Raw genomic sequence first — 22,569 nt, 5'->3', positions numbered from 1 at the left:
TTTAGAATTCAGAATAGAGAATTCAATTACGTAATTTTTCTTTGTTCACAACAAGACTGTACAAAGTGTACCGGCCGGTTCCTGCCAGAATTGCAGGAAATGTTCCTCAGGTCAATTTGATTCAAAATAATCAAACATACTTCAGCTTGAAGTTGAACAACTTCAGAGACATGAACAAGAGAAGTTTTAAACAAGGTGAGTTGTTCATATTTATTAACTGTGCGTTGAGGTGCTGCTGGGTCCGCGCACTGAAATGTGCTGGCACCCCATCACGTCGGAAACACGTGACATGACAAACTGCAAGTGGCACATTGTCTAGCAATACTGTCAATGCTCCAGCAAACATGATGGTCACGCTTGATACATACGCTGTGCCCACAAAGTGGCTGTTGTGGCTGTTAAAAGACACCTTAATGTGTGAATGCTGTTTCATCTGACCATAAGATGTGCCCCCACAATACCTGGATCACGTTCATGTTCCTCTAAAAGTCACTTCCAGTATTTGAGATGATGATAATTGTAACGCGTGAGACCTCGAACCCATGAGCAGTGGTACGAACACAGATCTACATCCTGGAGGATTAAATATTAAATGACCAGAACAATGTTCAACACCCAACTCTGGACAACTGCCCATGTACTATAACATGGATTCTGTGCCACCATTTCCATAACCATCTCTTCGAGTGCTGGTATCTGGCAAATGCACGGCCAACCTCTATCCAGTGGTGGTGCTGGTAGGGTGTTGCCAGTCTCCCTCTTTCTCTTGTTCAGTCAGTGAAACAAATTACTGCTTGGATGGTGGTTTTCTGTACAAGCTCTGGTTGCAGCTTAGGCCCAGTTACCACAAGCACCAAGGACCAAATATGTATCATATTTTCATGCAACATGAACTTCATTTGGCTTCCCCTTTCTTGCTGATGTCTTTATTATTATTTTTATTTAGTGTTCTGTCTGACGACAGGTCCATATGAACAGGATCCTTCGATCCTTTTCTCGGACTGGGACCTGTTCATATACGTTCTTGGCAGATGATCCAGAAGTGGTTTGCCATTGCCTTCTTCTGTGTGTGAATGGAGTAATTGTTGGGATGCCACGGAGGAAAACTCCGTGTTGCCTAGACCACGGCCTTGCCCAACACAAGTTATAAATTCGGGCACCGCCAGAGATCGAACCCGAGACCCCAGGATTACAAGGCCAGCGTTCTAACCGCTAGACCACCGTGGCTCTCGCTGTCTTACTGCCATGGAATGACTGGACAGTACAACAACAAGACTACTATGTGCACTGAGTGTTGATTATGGTCAACTGTGGTACTGCAGGAAGCTATCTTCATACTTCCTGCACTGTATGTCATGACCCTCGATCCTCTCACAGAATGTAAAAAATTCCTTCTATTGAATCTTTCCTTTTACATTTTTGTTTTGAAGTTTTCTGCCCACTCCCATATTGTTATTGTTGTTGTTGATATTACTATTCACCATTCTTACTCTTTTTACTTAAGACAGTAGTTCAATATGGCGAATTAACTCTACACCATGGTACCGAGTTTCTCTTCAGCAGATGACATTTGTTAATCTCACAAAGAAATTTCCTTCACAGCATATTTCTACAATATTTATTTTAAAAATATCCTCCATAAAAACTGAGTTCTTGCAAGTGATCCTTTCTTTGGAGATTTCTTCTCATCCTTCTTTGATGTAATCACTCTAACAAATTAACAACGTGCCCATCAATGGAATTAAAACTGATAAACTTAAAAAATAAATTCCTAACAATTTGTAATTTCCATCTTCATACTACTAATGTTGGATGAAAAGTGCATACAGAAATCCTACGCATATATGGGAGGACAGTATTAAAATGGGTCTTCAGGAAATCAGGTGGGAGGGCATGGACTGAATTAATTTGGTGTACAATAAGGACTCTTATGAACATGGTAATGAACTTTCAGGTTCCATAAAAGGCAAGGAATTTTTTGACTAGCTGCATGATTATTGGCTTGCCAAGGACTATGCTCCATGGAGTCGATTACTGCCAGTGCTAACCTGCATTGCCATAGATTCCTCCTTCTTGGCAAACAACTCAACCCCAGGTGGGTAGTAGACAGGTGGCCCAGTAATATTCTTGGTCTTTGGCCTGTCACTGGTCGCTGCTGATGTGGCTGCTGCAACTACTGTAGCGTTTGGTGTTGGTGTCACCACAGCAACCCCAGTGCTGCCTTCTGAATAGGGCACTGTTGACTGATGTGTATGTTTCTCAGGCGGGTAATGATGTGTTGACTGAAATAGAAACAACTCACGAAATTGTTTGCTTGTATGTATCCTTACCCACAGACTGCCTTCAGAGATTAGGTCATGGTTCGTCATGTTTGAGATGATTTAATCTCTAACATATGAAAATAGGGGGTTTACCCCTGTATTACATGATTGATGATCAGAATACTTTAACTTAGGGTTTTACAGTATAATAGCACGAAGCACAATGCTCACATAAGCTGTGCTGCACTGTTAATATAAGTTATTTTGTCATATTATCTCTTTCTTGGCTTTCCAGTGTGTCTTATTCATAGTAGTTTATAATTCCAAGTGAGTTTAGTGATTCTGTAATACTCATAATTTGCTGATGTTCATTACATTGTATTTAATAATATATTACCTCATCATTTAAATTAAGTACTTGCAATTATTTTTGGACATCCTCATTTCTCTTCTTACACATACATGTCAAGTTGTTCCCATTAAATACACAAGTTTTCAAACCATTCTTAATTATTTACACGAGGCTTTCGAAAGTCAAACATATCTAAGATCCATATAAAAAACAATATTTTGACTCAAGTAGAAATATCTGATTTGTATTTGGTTTGAATGTATGCCAGGACATTAACTATCACGACTGAGGATTTTATAATTTTCCTAAATCCTCCAAGCAGATATCACAGAAGTGGTTTTAAATAAGTAATGATATATATTTTAGTTTATTTCCCAGTGCTGAGTAAAATAACCATGTGAGAGAATATAAACAATAGAAAAGAATATTTTGCCTCAAGTACATTTGACCTACAGTACAAACTGGGTAATTGGTTCATAAAGGAGTACTTCATAAATTACAGTTCCATTATTTCCATAATGGAATTTATATTATATAAGATTTGTACAGTAAAAATCCTGATCTACCATTAGATGTTAACAGATGCTGTCTATATGGCAAACAAATGTAATTTGTTGTTTCTTCTGTTCTAGGTGTGCAAAAACAATACCTGTGTACCTATGTACCTTAAAGTGACACATGAAGTCAAATATGCTGACAGAAGAATTTGTACATAACATACATTTCAATTACACTGGTTTCTTTTGGTGAAATATAAAACAGTGCTCTTTTTCACAAACTATCATATGTCTGAGAAAATAAAAGCCAGTTACATGCTCTCACTCCTGTTGAAATTCTGTCTTTTTGTGTTTTTGTAAATATGAATGTAATTTATGTAATTTTTTGTTTATTTTGGCAGAAGATATATGACTCACCTTCAAATATGAGGGCATATATTTTCGTATGATTAATCAAACTTTCAAATATCAAGTGTTATTTTATTAATATTTTGTAATTTTCAAAGTAAGTAGCCTACAGTCAGATATATAACACAATGCATTATTTATTTTTTCAAAATAAAGCTGGATAAAATATATTTAGAAGCTTTTCATGAGAATTAATTGACATAGAATCATGGTGTATCAAATATGGTGATCATGAAATTTACGACATCACATCATTTGTGAGATTTCAGGTTCTCACAGTGGCTAGTATGAAGATGGCTCTCTTCTGAGTTGCTCTTCGAAGTCTGGTAGAAGTTAACTGATATTTCAGAGGTGGTTGCTGCCTCCATCATCAGGATGATGAATAAGCTTACTCATTGTCCTGATGAAAGAGTAGCAAGGACCTCTAAAACATCAGTAAACAACTACCAGACTACATGGCACAAAACCCCAAAGATAGCCATTTCATCACATAACCTGAATGCAGTATGCAATGTTAATAAAAATTAGCCACAGTCAATAAATTAATAATTCATGTAAATATTTCATACTCTAAAAAAATATCACTGCTGTCAACACGAATATTTCAGATACCAAGTATAAATATGGCAGGTTTCAGACCAAAAACCGCTTTCTACGAAGAGTTGGCTAATTATGTTGACTAACCAATAAGCACATAGCTCATTTTGTAAAATATATAACAGGTTATTAGGATCATCTTGTGCAAATTTGGTACAAAATGTAAATATAAAATCTCTAAGAGGTGATATTACTTGTCTAGAAATGAAGATGCTAACATACATTAGACATAAACAAGAGTGTCCCAAAAAAGAAAAATATATACACACATTCAGCGAATGAAATAAAGTCATTTTAATAAACTAAACCATTACATATGTCAGCACTGGAAATTAGTGAATTGCTGAATCTGGTGTAGGTGCTCAAAATGACCATAATTAGCTTTATTTCACAGTCATCAATGTTGAGCAACTGACTGACAAGCAGCCACCATAGTAATTGCTGGGACGGCTCTGCAAGACCATTCAGTTTCTTTCCAGAGCTCTTGAAGTGTTGCCGGCTTTGCGCTGTAGACCACGTCCTTCAAGTAACCCACAAGAAAATGTCAGGTGGGGTTAAATCTGGTGATCATGAGGGGTACTTAACAGATCGTCTGCGTCCTATCCATCAGTCGCAAAATTTTTTGTCAATATAGGCCCTGACATCCAGCTGTATGGAGATGAGGACATACGGCATCAACAAGTCAGGGCACCTCCACATTATCATCGGGAACAATTTCATATTATAATGTGTGTATATATATACATATTGGGACATTCTGTATTTTGAAAGAATTATAGCAGTTTTACGCTCTTCATAAAAATGACAGTATACTATCTGCTGTAGAATAGCTGATAAGCAAATATTACATAACTATCACTCACCTCTGTGTCTGAGAAGGACGCCATAAGGTCATCTAGTCTCTTGGGTGGCTGGTTATTGGTATTGGGCGTTGGGGTGGGGAAGGGTCGTGGCAGCAGGGGTTGCTGTTCCTCTGGTTGCACTGGGAACTTGGAGCTCGAACTGTGTGATGAATGGCTGGAGTATTTATAGGTGATGACAGTTGGTGGTGGTGGCGGTGGTGGTTCTGTCACGGGCTCCTTCTCTCGGGGCGACACTTGGTACGTTAGCATGCCGTCACTGGGAGGTTCTATGGGGCTGTAATTTGGTGGATATGGTTGAGTTGTTCCAGAGTGATATGGTTGATTTTTTCCAGTTGGATACTGGTGATTTGTTCCTGGCTGACCTGGGATCTCATATGTGTATGTTTTTACTGTCGTGGTGACCTTTGCTCCTGGTGGTGGAACTTGTGGGGGTGAGGCATAGGTGATAACAGGTGAAGGTGATGGAGTCAGCTCCACAACTTGAGCGGTGTGGTCAGTATACGGGGATCGAGGGGTAGGAGATGGTGGCGGGGCACTAGAATGTGATGTAGGAAGCACTGGAGAAGGACCAGAACCTCCAGTAGTGTTATAATTATATGTGCGAACAGTTGTAATCCTACTGGAAGACCCAGGTGGCTGACTGGAATATGAATCTGGCAGGTTCTGGTTCAAATGCCTCATTGGTGAAACTCCTCTCCTCTGTGAGGGGGGAGAGGTCTCTCTATAGTGATCATATTGCGGAGATGGAGGGATTGGCGTGGAAGATTTGGAAGACTCATAATACACTTCCTTTTGTAGACGACGATTGGATGGTGATTTGTCTCTATAGCGTTCTTGTTTTGGAGTGATATTGCCCCTTGTTTCATAGTGAGTTTCCTTCTGTACCACAGTGCGATGGGGTATCCGAGGAGATGGATCAGGGTGTCTCATGGGAGATGGAGAGCGGGTGGTGCGGTGCTGGGTGTCAACAGTACCATACATGAGTTCACGGTGTGCAGATGAAGAACGCTTTGGCTGAAGCCGAGGGCTGGATGGTGGCTCATTCTGGTAACGAACAGGAGAGGGGCCGGTGCCTCCTACATCAGTGTAGGTTTGCTGCTGGATGACACGTGTCACATGCTGAAGTTGCTGGCGTGTGGGTGTGCTATGATCAACAGGCTCTCTATAAAGTAAAGCATAATGAATTTAAGTAAAGGTCTGGCACGATTTCCTGTTATATTAGGTATGAATTGAATTGAATGTCTTATGTGGGTCTAATATAAATCAGCTGTGATAACTGCTTCCCAGTTTTAAATACATTATGCAGACCTTCCCATGTGTTGTACGTGTAATGAGACACAGAGATGTGAACACTTTATAGTTATTTATTGTGACATTATGTATTATTTGAGGCAGTATTATGTATAAATAAGGGTAAATTAATAAAAATACTAATTTTCAAGAAAATAACTATTTTTACAATTTTTATTTCAATCAATATGAAATTGATCTAAATGTTTCACCTAGTGTTGTTATAAATAGGACAAAAGTAGCATCTACGAAAACTAAATAAAAAAATTAAAAAATTGACATTCATGTTAGAGCATTGCACATACAAAAAAGATAATGGCATTCTGGAAACCAATTTATGATATAAAGGGTACCTAAAATGCATTTATGTATTTAAAGAAGTTTTCTTCTTAATTTGAAGAAAAAATGAACTAACACCAATCAATTTTCTCAGATGTGGGACTAGGTCTCATGCCGAAACAAAGCTGACGACTACACTTTGTTTGGAAATTTATATTTGAACCATTTTAATATAAGATATTAATAAACAGTTATAAACTCAAATTTTCAGTATCATAAAGCCATGAAGATGATTATGTTACTGGTAAATGTACATTACTTGTATTGTTACTACTGACCTTGTAAATACAACAGGAATTTTAAGATACAGACATACAATTGTTTTGTATAAAAAATATGTAAGTGATTTAAGTTTTGTTTTGTTTGTATGCACCACTTAAAATCCAGATAATTAGGACTTATCATTTGTCTTGGTACTCACAGTAGTCCTGGATCTATGTTCCGAATCCTGGCTATGCTCGTAGAAACATCACCTGTTGGAAAAAAAAAGCAGTTGTGAATTGTGAATGAAACTGCAGATAGCGTTCATTTAACACTTTTATTCAGTGACAACAAATTTCAATAAGTTCAGTAAATAATTGGTGGTAACAGTTTAGAAATTTTTATCACGCGGTGTGCATTCCAAAATACAAAGTATTAAGATACAATAAAATACATTTTTGCCATTTATTTTGCATGTTTATGAGATATTACTTATCTTAGGAGAGGTCCATCAACTTCAAAACAAAGTTTTAAGGAAAATATTTGGCTTAAAGAAAATAATTGCAGAAGAAATTACATAACAATCAACTTCTTTATTTATACTCATTTTTTAGTACTGATACAGCAATATATCAAGGACAATATAACCATTTGAAAAAATTAAATGAATTTTTAAGGATTATGTTACAGAGAATCTTTGTTTTGGCAACTTAAATTGGATTTAGGTGGCTCATAAATAAACTTTATTGCATGTTTCTATGTTAGTGGTACTGAATTTTTGGGACCATTGATAATTTAGTTCAGTCACCTGTTAATTTTACAAGAATTACAAACAATACACAACACATTATTCTTTCTGTATGTTCGTGTATTTTGTTACTATCGTAATTACTAGTACCTTGATCTGTGCTGAAGCCTGCTTTCTGCGCTTGATGCAAGTCAACCAGCAGGCTGTCCAGCTCATTGAGATTCTGCTGCAGTCGAGCATCAGACGTAGGGTCTGATGCTGACACACTGCTGCCATCTACAAGCAACCCTGAGACTGAAACAGAACAATCAATGACAAATTAAAATTCTAAATACACAACAAATTGACAGAAAATATTTTTTTTTATTGTTTCAGCTTAACCAGTGACAGCGAATTAGTGGTACGCCAGCGAAAAAGGTTGAGAACTCCTGCTCTAATGGATCCAAACCTGAGTGAATTATTATAGTGACATTCTCACAACCCATTTCCCTACACCCGTCTTAATCTTTATCTTCTCAGTCTTCCAAGGGACTTTCCTACCAAAATCTGTGTGCATTTCTTGTCATCCTCAGCCAAGATAAATGATGTAATCCATCTCAGCATCTTTGATCTGATCCATAAAAATACGAACCATATGAATCACAAAGTTTTTCATTCCTTATTATTTGTCAATCTTCAATTCATCTTTGGTAGTTTTATTTTCTTACGAAGTTTGTTCTCTTGCATTTGCTCTTCGTGAGAGCCGATGTTTTAGAACCATACAAATCAATATCATAAGAAACTTACTTGGTTGGGTGGTGTTGCTGCCTGTGTTATATTTGTAAGCGACCGTCTTGTATGTTGTCAAGCTGCCTCCACTTTTCTGCTGATTCTGAAAAAGTTGGTAACACTTGTAAGTGCATTAGTAATTCCAGTTATTCTGTGTTTTTTAACACAAGATTGGTCACGTACGGTTAAAAAAAATATTTCTGTCTTTATCGCTACAACCATAGATGTTCTTCACATTCCTCTGTGAGCAACGAGCACCTTTATGGACCCGTCAATGTCTGTGTCATGTCTCTCCTGCATGACAAGGGTAATTGCAACAATTGTAACTGTGGTCCCATTGTATGTGTTCTAACAACAAGGCCACAGTTACAAAGCTGCAGAGAAAGAGTAAAGTAATATAGCAAATCACCAGCAATTCCACTCCAGGGCTGGAAGCTCTTTCAGAAACAACGGTTGTTGGGTTGGCTGCAGACAAGTATTGCACCTGATATCCAGGAGCCACATCACGTTGAACGGTTCTGCCGCTAACCTCATGATATGTTCTATTACTGCTGGCAGTCGTGATGCCATTCACTGCTGCGGATGAAGATGGCCGTGACACACTGGTTTGTAAGTCCTCCAGAAGGGCATCTGGTAACAATGTGAATGAACCATCACGTTATTAATATTTCCCTGTCATTTGAGGCATTCCGAGCAGAAACTAGCGATGAGAGTTTTGTCACAGAATTTTTCTTTCACTGAAATCTCTTCACTGGGTAAAGGAAGCCGAAAGGGTGCAGTGTATGAAAGCACAGAGCATTGAGTTTAATAGATTTTCAATCTACTTTCTTCATTTCTTTCTTATTTAGAGATGGTGAAAAGGTAGTATGGCCAAGTAACAGAATGACCATGGAGAATAAACTGGAGATAAATGGTTGTGGCCTTCTTTAAGCAACTTTTCCAGGACATCCTGGATGAGCCCAGAGGAAAGATCAGCAAAGATGGCCAAGACTAGAACCAGTGACCTCCAAAAATTAACTCTGTTGTGCTTGGTTTAATCACTTCATTGCCTTATATATATGATAAGATGATGTGTGTCATAATCTTCAGAGTTGTGCAAAGTGAAGAGGGTGATTACACTTTACTTAACTAAGTACTAAACATTTATTGAATTTATTTATTCTTGTATTCATTATAATCTGCTTGAGGTTACCATAACCTCATCAGTTGACACAGTATTATCAAATAAACAAAGTGGACTTTGCAGTGTAGTGGTTATCAATTCAGCTTAGGCATGTGTTTTTCTGTTCTGTCCTGACAGACTATTTTAACATTTTGTTACAATTACATATCAACAAACAAATGTAGTGCTAGTACATAAAAATAGTTCATGCTCACCCTTCCCTCATTTAGTGTAATATAATTTAGGCATTTAGAAACAGTGTTGTCAATATTAGAACAAAAAATATTTCATGAGGACTGAAACTCTCTCACTTTTGAACGTAGCTGCAATATTTTATTTTAGCACAGTACGTACATTTCACCCTATTCTTACCTATTTCTCTCTGGGGTGGATGGAAGAAAGATAGCTTTTTGTAGAGTGCAGATAAAATTACTGACCTAGGGCAGCCACATGACTTCGTTCTGTCACTATTCACACGGCCAGGATGATCCTAACAAATTACAGCCGTGTCATTGGTAATTATACGACCCCATGCATTATTGTCAGGTTGGTCAAAGGAACAAAGTTAAAAAAAGTTTTGAAAATGCAGCTTGTATGGAAGAAAGATGAAATTCATGTGTTACTCTGGTAATAAATCCTCTTCGAAAGCGTCCGGTTAGAATATGTAGCTTGGAGAAACAGACTGAGAAATGGGTTTGATTTCAAAAATGTTTAACCTCCAGTTTCTATTTTCTGAGTCAGACAGGAACTTAGAATTCAGTTTGGTATTAGTGATGTCGAATCTTCCGGTTATATTGCAGTTGGCTAATTACGTTACAGTATAATGATGACAATCACAATTTCAAGACTGCATGCAACATTACGTGTTCACTTCACAGATGCACTCGAACATTACCCAGAGCAGTGTGGACTTCCTGCACCAGAGCCAGCAGAACTCTGTTATTACCCATGTTCAAACAGAAACTAAAGCAGAATCATACTGACAGCAGAATGAAGAGAGGCCGAGAGGTCCCGGCCTTGTCACAGGATTAACCTCTGGTTATAGACATTAAAGAGTGTAGGCATCAGTAATGTCATTCTGCGATCAATTTATTTATAGAAGTTTGTTTACAGTTTCCTTACTGATTAACTAAAGACGATGTAAGAGGCTGATTGGTCAGTGAGACTGGAGCTAGGTTATGTTCAAGGAATCTGTACTTGCAGTAGTGTAAACAGGTTCTTGATACCTGCCATGGTTGGAAATAGTCAAGTTTCTCTCGGCTGTTGGCTCATTGTGTGGTGGATGGCGCACATCCAATTTGTACCGCAGTTCACCGAAACAGTATTTCTGATGCACAGTCTACTAACTTGTCGTTGCTAGAATATGTTTCAGTTCTGCTAGTGATACGTTACTATTCACTAGCACTGCTAAAATCTTGCTCATGGAAAATGCTAGTTTCCATCCATCAAACTTAGACAAGCATATTGTTCACAAGATGTGAATTTCTACTGCGCGATCTGCCAAATAGGAATTTTTAAGTGTGATCTGCCAACTTTAAATTTCCAATGTACAGTCTGACAAATTTATTAATTTTTTTTCCTTGTAAGATTTGAGGTTTTCACAGCGGTGAGTATGAAGATTTCTGTCTCATGTGTTGTTGCGCTGTGTAGCCAATTGGCACATTCATCGCTCTGATGACGGAGGCAGTATGACCTCTGAAACGTTGGTAAACATCGACCAGACTACACAGCGCAACAACCCAGAAGACAGAAATCTTTAAAATGTTTCCTCTTTTCCTTGACAAAAAAGGCTGCTTTGTGCTGAATACATAGTGTTCATGAGAAAATACATATTTTGATCGAAAACTACATAAAAGGGGTCATTTTGGAGATCTATATAAAGCATTAAAGTGGCTTATGGTATGGTTCAATGATAATTCAGGTTTCATAATATTTCTAGAACAGATAAAATACAAGCTTCATAGTATCTGTAAGTTATATTAATCATGGACTACAATTTTGGTACTTTAATTCTTAAACTCAATCTGCAACTCATAAGTAGGTCATGGATGTAACATTTCCATCTGTGAAAATACGTAAGGATGATAGTGAAAGCGTTAAAGTTGAGGATTGGTGGAAGGAGGCACTCGGTGGGTATCATTATGTGTACTTGCAGTTACAAGATAAGTTTCTAACCCTTAACGGGGTACTGTCAATTACGTATGTCTCCTAATTTAATGTTTAATTACCTGGAATGTTGCCCACAACAGTCCCTTTATGGATATTATTTGATTTTCATAATAAAACAGCACAATCCTTCCTGAACAAGACTGAACTTTTCAATGGTGTTCTTAAATGTAGAGACAGTATTTAGACGTGCTTTGTCCTGTACAGGTAGAATGTACAAAGATTAAAGTGCTACAAGGTTGTCAGTTCTGCCGCAAGATAGCAGCTCCTCTATCGTCTCGCTCTCCTCTCTCTGTAAAGAGTTAACCTTAATTCCATATAAAGGCATTACACGTACCCAGGTTGTTGTCCAGAGATGGACTCTGCTGCACTGTTGTGGTGACAGTCTGTCTGACCGTGCTGCTTGCCATGTTCTGCAACAACACACACAGTCGTCAATCAACTAACCACCTCTCTGGAATTAACATCATTAGTACCACCGGACAGGAAGTTGAACCAATTCGCCTTTCCTCCTTGAACCACTACAAAGATTATTATAGAACTATTCCAGCTACATCTTCATTTCTGAATTGGTTTTAACTCATGATTTCCATACAAATTTCTGTATAACTTTCTTGTTTCCCCACGCAGGCTATTTCCCACCAAACTTCACAACTAACACAAGGACTAACTAAACTGCTACATGTTTGCTTTATATTCAGAATGTTCAAGGTTCGAGTCTCGGCTGCACTGTCTGAAGTGTTTCGTGGTTTTCCTCAGTCTCGTGAAGTGGACCAAAACTCCTTTCTCCAACTTTCAGATTTCACCCACAGTCATGCTCATATCCCATTAACATTTCCTTATTTCTGGAGATGTTAATGTGCAGTTAAATGTCTTATGAATTATTCAAAGATTTAGCTCAGACTACGAACTGAACTGGATTTTGGTAGAGGCGTTGTGGGTTCCTTGATGCCCACCCAGTCTTCTATCCAATGTGTAACATGAGAAATCTTCCCACGAGTAGAATCGGTTGAAACGTAAAGATGGCTGAAAACTCTGAGGTTAATAATAATTTGCTTCCAAATAATTTGAAATTAAAATATAATATTAAAACATCTCTTGAAGAGACGAATATTATTATGGGGATTGGCTTCAGGTGGCTTGGAGTAAAATGAAGTAAACTGTTTCTTGTTATTAATATCAGGCTTCGGAATCTAAACCCAGAGGCTTGTCTGATTCGAAAACAGATACACAGCTAGTTGGGCAGATATATAATAGGTGGCAGCACGGCTGCGCCATTGGTCAATGCCGTTCGGCTCTACGCTCGTCTTATTAGTCAGTCAGCGTTACGAAGTGATTTAGCAACGTGAGACAGCATTACAACATTACTCTCCTATTTAAGCCATGGTTTTCCAAGTGCTCTCGTCCCTTCACGCTTTCCGATCTATATTTTACACGCATTTCTCATTTCTTCTATGTGTGTTGCAGTCCCCGCCCATCTAACCATCCTCGATTTCTTTATCCTAGTGATAATCAGTGGAAAGCTTGGGCTTGTAATCCTGGGGTCCCGGGTTCGATTCCCGGTGGTGCCCGGATTTATAACTTGTGTTTTGCTGCACATAATTTTGTTGATATTCACTGGAGATGTTTCACAACGAACGCAGGACTCCATTTAGTCTGCGTTGAGTTTTATATATATATTTTGTAGTTGCATTCTCTGGGCGAGAACTACGAAATCTTTCCTCAAATAGGTCACTCCAAGCGTTCTCAATCTGAGGCAGTGCGTTGCGCGTACTAATTCGTCCAGTGCCAATATCACGTCCAAATCCCCACGCCTTACGAAATAAACATCCCACGCTCTAACCGCATTGGAAAAGATTGTCATCACCACGTGACATGCGAAAACGGGCTTAAAAAGGAGACGAGGAATTTGATCGACTGATCGAAACAGAGTTTCATTCGCCTTCGTTGCACTCGTTCGGAAATTCATGGATGTCTAAACACATGAAACAATTAAAATCAAAATTTTATCTATAGCCAAGAAACTGATTCAAACCAATTCTAAACTTATTTCTTCGAAGCCAGTGAAGAGGTTATTTATAAACCAACTTCAGGGAAACCATCAACACCCACACTCGAACTGTTGAAATTCCTGTTTCGTCCTATATATGTTGTACGCTATTCTAGAATATCAAAATATAAAATATGAAATACCAAGCTCAACCTAATATCACGTCTATCACTTCTAAATTATTCATTTACGCGTTTGAAAAAGTTTCAAGAGCATTATCCCTCGTATAAATCAAGACTTTCTTCACGATCTCTACCTTTGGGGGGGGGGGGGGGGGGGGGTCCGACTGACAATTTACATGTATTTCGTATTTCATACGTGCTAAATGCTCTGCCCATCTCATCCTTCTTGACTTGGTAATGTTTGAATAGTATAAAATACAGAGTTCAAATTTATTCTCCTGGAATCCCCTTCAGGTCCAAATATTTTCCTCAACATCTCTTCACGTTCTGAGTTGCAACGTAGCGAGGATTCTCCGAATTCAGTCTGTTCCTAATTTCCTTACGAATGAATTTCGATTTGTTGACGTTTTCAAATTTCTAAATTCTGCCACACTTTCAAAAGACGTATCAACTAACTAGTTGTTAACTAATTAACTAACTTCGTCTTAAAAAATCCCTCGATGTTTGTTCTCGTGAGATGTCAGTTTTTTACACTCAAGACTTCCGGTAAAGAATCTTAAAATAAGACAGCGATAAAATTTGGGTTAGTTTTTCCTGATCCATAAACGTCCTAACACCGCGGCAATAAACATCGTAGCTAAACTGCATAAAACAGATTCAACAAATTAATATTCGACGAAGAAAAATTATAACAGGACAATTCCAAAATCCTGACAATTCATACGACATAAAAGAGAGTTAGGTCGCTCTTGCGTACGTATTTGACGTGACGTCACGACTGGGTTACCTTGTATCAGTGTGACGTCACGTGAGGACAGAAAAGGTGTGGTGTCTTCGAGCGTCAACTTGCCAGAGTCAGTAAACCTACCACACTGTTTAAGTCACGTGTTCTTCGTCTGTCCGCCATGGGTAGGTTCCGAATGTTTCCTTCAAAATCTTCATGAACGTGGTCTCAGAGGAACAGAGTAGCCATTCTATTCAGTTTATTGAACTAAATAGGGAAACAACATGGCGACAGATTTCTGAGATATTGCTAGTGGACGGTTACCGATGTTTCAGAGGTGCTTGTTGCCTCCATCTCTAGGGCTGCAAGTACCTCTGAAACACTACCAATCTTCTAGCAGACTATTATTATTATTATTATTTATTTAGTGTTCTGTCTGACTACAGGTCCATATGAACAGGATCCTTCCATCCTTTTCTCGGACTGGGACCTGTTCATATACGTTCTTGGCAGATGATCCAGAAGTGGTTTGCCATTGCCTTCTTCTGTGTGTGAATGGAGTAATTGTTGGGATGCCACGGAGAAACCGGGGAAGCCCCCGGAGGAAAACTCCGTGTTGCCTAGATCACGGCCTTGCCCAACACAAGTTATAAATTCGGGCACCGCCGGGAATCGAACCCGAGACCCCAGGATTACAAGGCCAGCGTTCTAACCGCTAGACCACCTCATCTTATTATTATTTAGTGTTCTGCCTGACGACAGGTCCATATGAACAGGATCCTTCCATCCTTTTCTCGGACTGGGACCTGTTCATATACGTTCTTGGCAGATGATTCAGAAGTGGTTTGCCATTGCCTTCTTCTGTGTGTGAATGGAGTAATTGTTGGGATGCCACGGAGGAAAACTCCGTGTTGCCTAGACCACGGCCTTGCCCAACACAAGTTATAAATTCGGGCACAGCCAAGAATCGAACCCGAGACCCCAGGATTACAAGGCCAGCGATCCAACCGCTACACCACAGTGACGGTCCTAGCAGACTACACGAAAGTTATTTTCGCGGCGACCTGAAATCTCAGTTGCATCGTGACATTTAAGGGGTGTGTCTCATTAAGAAATATGCATCACCGGATTCTGTGAGATCGTCATAATTCTGAAAGATGCTCATTCAGTAACTGCATGAGACAACTTCTAAACAAATCTGCTTCTGACATAACACTTTCTCTTCGGGGCCGTTGTACTGAGAAATACCACAAGAGCTGGATCTTATCACCACTTACTGGGAGATTCTGTGTCTCGACCCTGACACACAAAACCTGTCTCACACGCTAGCATGATCTGTACTAATATGGTCAGCTAATGAAACCAACTGTGCTCGCGTCACCGCTGTTGGCGATTTCTGGGACAGACTGTATTCGTAATGGCCAAGTATGCTCGTATAGCAGATTCGGTCATTGGCTGCAGAGCCTGAGGACGCGGGCTTCAGCCGTCCTCCAAAACCAGTTAGCACGAGGCACGTCCTTCATAGAAACTTCGTAAATTATGTTCACAAAATATAACACAAGGGATGGAATATTTTTGGTCAGGGATTTGTCATTTCTGCCTTATAGTGTCCTCTTTAAAAAAAACCGTGGTATGATGTTGCGCGAAAAATACGAAGGAGTGAACTTCGATATATTTCGCCAGTGGAGTTGGCTGAGGCAGAACACGGAAACTTTCGAATCTGCGTGAAGGTGGCGAAGATTCAGAAGGAAAATCTTTCAAAGAAAATTCGTGGAAATATTTTTTTTAAAAAAAAGTACGATCGGAAATGTGGACGGACTACACTTACAACCACAGACTTCGCATATTAGACCTGTCTTTCGTAGTTTTCCCCAGTTTCCTCCAGACAAGTCTTAGTGTAAGCCCAATTGACCACGGCCATTTGGATGTTTCCTAATTCTTCATTCATGATAAACCCATACGTGGGCTAACCTATTCCGATAAGAAAATGTCGTTGAAAGAATACAGAATGTAACTTGCTGTGATAGGTTTCTTTAAATTTCCACTGTCTTCTGCAATTATTCTATGGAAATCTCTCCTGGTTTCAGATTTACATTCTTATGATGGTTAGGTTAGGTTAGGTTAGGTTAAGTTAGGTTAGGTTAAGTTAGGTTAGGTTAGGTTAGGTTACGTTAGGTTAGGTTAAGTTAAGTTAGGTTAGGTTAGGTTAGGTTAGGTTAAGTTAGGTTAAGTTAGGTTAGGTTACGTTAGGTTAGGTTAGGTTAAGTTAGGTTAGGTTAAGTTAGGTTAGGTTAGATTAAGAAGCTGTTTAATAATGCTACTAGCGAACAACTTTGGAATATTAACAATTATAGTTACGTCGCAGATAAGTTCGTTTTAAATTCACGAACTGCACGTCGAGTAGAAAGCTTTTAGTTTCAGTGTCTTGGTTTCGTTGTCCGATAACTGGGGGTTCTTGCGGAAACCTCAAGTATCCCCGGCAGTGCGTCGTTGAGCTAGGAGACAGAGCAGCAGACCGTAACGAGAATGAGGTCACAGGGACAAGAATAGAGTTTTGGCAAGTTCCCCGAACCAACTCGAGGTAATGCAATACTTCTTATGCGCAACCTGGATCCAGTAAAACATTGCATGTGGATCTTATATCTGAGAAAACTAACTCAGGATGTCGTAAACTTGCTATCCTGCTCAGCCCAAAGTTGGATAATGTCTTATTATATTTTGCCTCAGTCCCTACAGGATATGGATTTCACTGTATGTCCCTCTTGCTTGAAAAAAATATTTCGTTCCCTAAAATTAAAGACAGAACAGTAATTGCAACATTCCCCACTTTTATCCACGCTCCAAATTTCTCTATTTCCTTTGATGTTTTCATTCCTCCCTCCGTCATTACAGTCCGCTCATCAGGAATCGATTGTAATGAAATGCTTGGTAATTAAGTTCTTAGCAAATTATAGAGATGTCTGGTTCAAATTTCCTCTTGGTGAGGAGGAAACAGTGAGAAATATCTCGTTAACAAATCTTTTTTTTCATCGGTTTAAAATATAAATCATAAGAATAATTATGCTTACAGCTTTGAGCTTTGTTAATTAAACGTGACGGGGAAGAGTTTCCTCGCCAATGGGTTAAACGATGTGTGATGGATCTAAATTCAGAAATTCTATTTGCGTATCTTAGGTGTTCTTTGCAAAGTGGGCGACGAGACTTGTCTGCCTGTCGCTTCACAATTTTCAACTGCAAATTGCCAAAATTATTAATATTTTATTAAATCCACTACTTTAGGGCTGCTTTAAAAGATGTTAGGGTAAGTCTAATTTTGGTTCAGACTGTAATAATTTGAAATACTTTACGTAAGATCATATATATATATATATATATATATATATATATATATATACATACACACAGGGTGAGTCAGAAGTGTTTTTACAAACTTCGTGTGGGTGTTACAGAATCAAAAATAAGAAAAAATGTTCCTATGAACATGGGGTCGCAAATGTTTCATTTTCGAAATAATAGCCAAAAATAATTTTCAATGTATGCCTTTATTGTCAAGTATAAGGACAGGGATGTTTCTTTATAAAAGATACTCAAAAGTTTTTCCTTCATTCTCCACACATGCACGAGAACATTTTTTTTTCTTATTTTTGATCCTGGAACACACACACGAAGTTTGTAAACATACTTCTGACTCACCCTGTATATACTTTTTATATAACAAGATAGTCCTCCAACTTTAATTCCGGGGCACATACTACCCTGTATATATAATTATTAATGCTGGTAAATGCCTACGTAGTAATTTTAAACAGGCCCAAATCTGTTTCAGTGAGTAGTCAACCCATCCGATTCCAAATACATCCCATACAGTTGATACAATGTTGTTAAATATCTACTGTCAAAATTTACCAGACTTCGCGGCCGAGTGATTATCACTTCTGTTTTGCATTCGGGGGGCCTCGGGCTCATCTGAGCATGTCGACCAGTGTCAGAGGTCGATAGTTACCGAGATCGATTAATCGACGAACGAGAATTGTATATACGATAGGTTTGACAATTAAGTTCCCGGAATGCACGAATCGAGTAGCGAGTGATCGATAACTAAGCAATGACGAGTAATGACGAGCCTGTGGTTGGGCCTTGAATGTTGAAGTAAATAAGACAGTTGTAGCGAAACAATGGCACAAGCGTCTGTTTTAGCCCCGATTAAAAAAAAAGTGTGATAAGTTGTTGAAAAAACAAATTAAAATCAAGTTTTGTGCAAAGTCAGGCAGAAGCACGAGTATAAACTCTGCAGATGTTAACAGATGGAGCTGATGGCTGATGCTATGGAAAAGACGAGTGTCTTGGAGTGGTATAAAACTTTAAAGAGGATCAAGGAGACGTGAAGACAGTGTTCATTTTTTTATCAGAAGAGCATTGTTCACTACTTCGAAGGTGACAGCAACCATTTGTGTGTAATTAATTAAATACATCTTTTATGGAAGCTTTCCGGGAACTTAATTATTACACTTACGCCACATATTGGGTAAACAGATATCACTTACATAGAAAGAGAAAATAAAAAAAGTATAAGCAGTGGAAACCGACAAAATTGCCCACTAACTCATCTACGGCTAACCCAGTAGTAGGGACTTTGTTATGAGTGCGTTGGCAACGCTGGAAAAAATCGACCGAAGAAACTTCAATTGTTTAAATCGATACGGTATTTACACATTCTTGCAGAGAGCTAGTTTAAAATTATTCAACTTTGCCATTACCAAGGTTAGCTCTGTTCACAACCGCCCACTATCCCACTCAAGTTTCTTACAAATCGCATGAATAGCTCAGAGCCCACACTCCTTCCTGTCTCACTCATTTCTCCATACAGAGACTCTGACGCCATGCAACTGGTTTCTATGAATGTGTTTCCAAGACCATTTTAAGCTTATGATATCCTAATTTGTTTCAGACAGCGAACAAAAAGCCTTTATATGCCCGGTGTAAACAAATAAATAGGACGTCATCTAAGGGCCACTTAGAATCGCAAGTCTTATAACGAGTTTTTATAAACAGCAGGTTATTGAGTGTTCATGAAATGAGCGCGTTATTAAACACACCAGAGTAGAATCGATTGACGAGGTAGAAGCAACTGAGGAAAACCTCTAAAACCCTTAAAATAGTTACGTGATCAATGTCTCTCGAATGAAATACAGTCGTGTTACCGCTTCATTTAACTTTCTCGATAAGACGAGCTCATCAAAATACATCGAAGTGACAGTTATCAGCCATTTTAATTAAAACCATTATACAACTTTATTTATCGTGTTTTTTTTGTACATTCGACCTATAGAGCGAAAGAAACAGATAAAATTAGAAGAACCTTGGCCCATTTAAGATCAGACATTGGCCTGTAATTTTTCTTTGCAAGGAGAAATAGATTCAGATCGCAGTTCATTATCGATTTTCAAACTCGATACTCTGCGAGATATATCACAAATCGAAATACTCAAAACCATATTCATACAGAAGGACGTTATGTACAAACTGTTTTTGTGGCACACTTTTACACAGTTAAACACTTATGCGACATTTATTTCACAAACCTGACAGTAAAGGAAGCTTGGGGGAAAAGTACTGCCAACATAAACCCGAACTACAGAAAACATTTCCCTACAAAAACTACCATCCGCACAACTTCATTCCTTATAAGTATTCCATAAGTGTCCTACACGCTGGTTTAAGAAGTAAATCAAGGAAACTTACATAGCCAAAAGCAACAGCCCACTTAGGAATTACGTAATCAGCACGGCTAAGTTAGTAATTTAAACACGAATATCTTAGCTTCTCAGAGGGACAGAGTTCCATTTGTGTGTGCCTATGGGGGGGGGGGATGATACAATTAGGAAAGTGAATTAAAGATCCTTTTTAATGAGATGATAAAGTTTCGTCATATTGTGATAAATATATATTTGTTTAAATCTTGTCAGTCTAATCACAATAAAATTCCTATTAAATATTAAAATATTACTATAATTAACATTTAAATATTTAAAATATATTAAATGATGTTCTCTATCTAAATGTTCGATTTACATTAGATCATCACTTTTAATACGACATGTTTCAGTTCTAAAAGAACCATCTTCAGGTGTATAAAATTATATAAACTTAAATATAATTTCTTAAATGCAACTTTTTAGTCAGATGTTTATCAGATTTCAAATGATGTTTTCTTCTAGATTTATTGTATTTTTAATATCGTATTCGAAGTTGTTCTGTATATGTACGTCGTGCTTAACATGATTTTGTGTGGGTGAACGTTTTGTTGTTGTTTTTGTATCATCCTGTAAAGTAAATAATATAAAGACTAAATGAATATTAATAAATTAGAAATAGAAAATAGAAAATAGAAAATAAAATAATATATTTGATAATTTAATTTTGAAATATACCAGAAACAATATATCCTTTTTAATGTTAACCCGGATATTTCGCGTGGGTTTTGAACTCGTAAATCCCCTCTACCGACGATCCCAGAAACCAAGCTGGATAGCAATTCCTGTTTGGAGTGAGGACGAGTAGCTTATCCTCCTAACGAAAGGAGATGACTGGTTAGTGGAAATGTATTCCGACATGGACGATAATTACATTACCAAGTTAGTATTTACACTTGGTTCACTGAAAGAACAGAATGCAGTTTATTTTGTTCGGTGATTTGCATCTAGTAGACAGTCAGTAACCGTCCGAACGTGAATGCCTGACAAAACACACGAACTACAAATCCACACTAATAAACTTCTAAGCTAGCGTTTGTAAATGATGTTCTTGTCATATATCAAGGACACGTGGGCGTTGAAATCATAAAACACGTCATAGCTTTGATTCAAAATTAATTAATTGTCGCTGGAGTGACATAATTATATTATTATTATTATTTGGCCGATATTTACATCTAATAACATTTAAGAAAAACAACACCTTCGCCCAAAAATGGAAAAACAAACGTAATGAAACATCACCAAAAAACTACAGAAATCATAATTGAGTTTTAAGTTCTTAGATATATTTCTACACCTGATGATGGTTTTATAAAAACCGAAACATGTTGTGTAAATGTTGCGAAATGTAAATCGATCAATCGATATTGGAACATGAATGATATTTTATTATCTTAATTATAAGAAATTTTAAATAAAAAATTATATTGTGATCAGACGGATTAAAATAAATAATTGATATAATATTCACAATATGACGCAATTACACTATCTTATAATTATATTAGTTAAAGAAGATGTATTTCCCTTCATAATTCCTCACTATGGAATGAACAGCCCATAAGAATCTTTAATTTTTAAGACTTAATATTGGAACTAAGCGATTAGCGATCCTGGTGCGTATACCGGCTGTTCCGACAGTCAGATCCTAGGATAGTACCTCAAATTATATCATTGCCGTTTCATTCAACACCCATTTCAATTAATTATTCACAAATAATCCCTTTTTTTTCCCCGACGCTACGTAATACGAATTCTTGAAAGTGTGGTAAAATACGACGAGAATTAACTCGCAAGGCTTTACGAATCGAGGAGGGGAAGTATGTAGGAGCGTGGAGACGAGAAAGCGAATGGCCTTGACGGGATAACGCTCAACGCCGTCCGAGTTATTTCGAACAGCTTACTCACGACGATAGTCTGGAATACGGTTTAAGTGATAGGAATACACAACGGAATAAGCCTTTATCGTTGTGAAACTGAAAACACGAGCCGATAAGAATAATCGCGAAAGCTGATGTTGAAAATAGTGGCGATATTTTTCAGCTGTGGCCTATTAACAAAGAACTGGCGATGTTGAAGTGTGAAAACGTTTTGTGCATAGTAATTTACAGAGTCGGAAACACTAATTTGCATGAAGGGGTGAATTTTTGTTGGTTTACCCACTAACTCGTACGTCATTTATGCACCAATAGAAACGTTTATGCGAAGTCGTAGGTACTTATATCTGCATGATTAAAGGGCGATGATGCGTTTCGTGGTGAAATT

The 22,569-nt window shown here is 38.0% G+C and overlaps 1 protein-coding gene across 3 annotated transcripts in view; it reads right to left on the bottom strand.

Moving 5' to 3' along the window:
- Nucleotides 1-22,569, bottom strand: part of LOC110832494 (uncharacterized) — a 31,154-nt gene that overhangs the window by 4,263 nt on the left and 4,322 nt on the right. The window contains exons 2-8 of one of the 3 annotated variants that reach the window (XM_022069562.2): nt 11,990-12,065; nt 8,734-8,954; nt 8,343-8,427; nt 7,707-7,850; nt 7,029-7,080; nt 4,979-6,140; nt 2,049-2,282 (exon numbers count right to left, since the gene is read on the bottom strand). In XM_022069562.2, the coding sequence (XP_021925254.2) occupies nt 2,049-2,282; nt 4,979-6,140; nt 7,029-7,080; nt 7,707-7,850; nt 8,343-8,427; nt 8,734-8,954; nt 11,990-12,062 (1,971 nt within the window). In that variant the 5' untranslated portion in view covers nt 12,063-12,065. Of the gene's footprint in view, nt 1-2,048; nt 2,283-4,385; nt 4,636-4,978; nt 6,141-7,028; nt 7,081-7,706; nt 7,851-8,342; nt 8,428-8,733; nt 8,955-10,381; nt 10,521-11,989; nt 12,066-22,569 lie in introns of those variants that run through there. The other 2 variants (XM_022069563.2, XM_022069565.2) reach the window with 2 other exon arrangements.

Source organism: Zootermopsis nevadensis, unplaced genomic scaffold (assembly GCF_977971745.1).
Source record: "Zootermopsis nevadensis isolate Lab colony 2312 unplaced genomic scaffold, Znev_1.0 Znev_ptg000030l, whole genome shotgun sequence".
Lineage (NCBI taxonomy): Eukaryota > Metazoa > Arthropoda > Insecta > Blattodea > Termopsidae > Zootermopsis > Zootermopsis nevadensis.
Note: the sequence above shows the minus strand (reverse complement) of the source record. Positions and strands in the feature narration are given on the sequence as shown.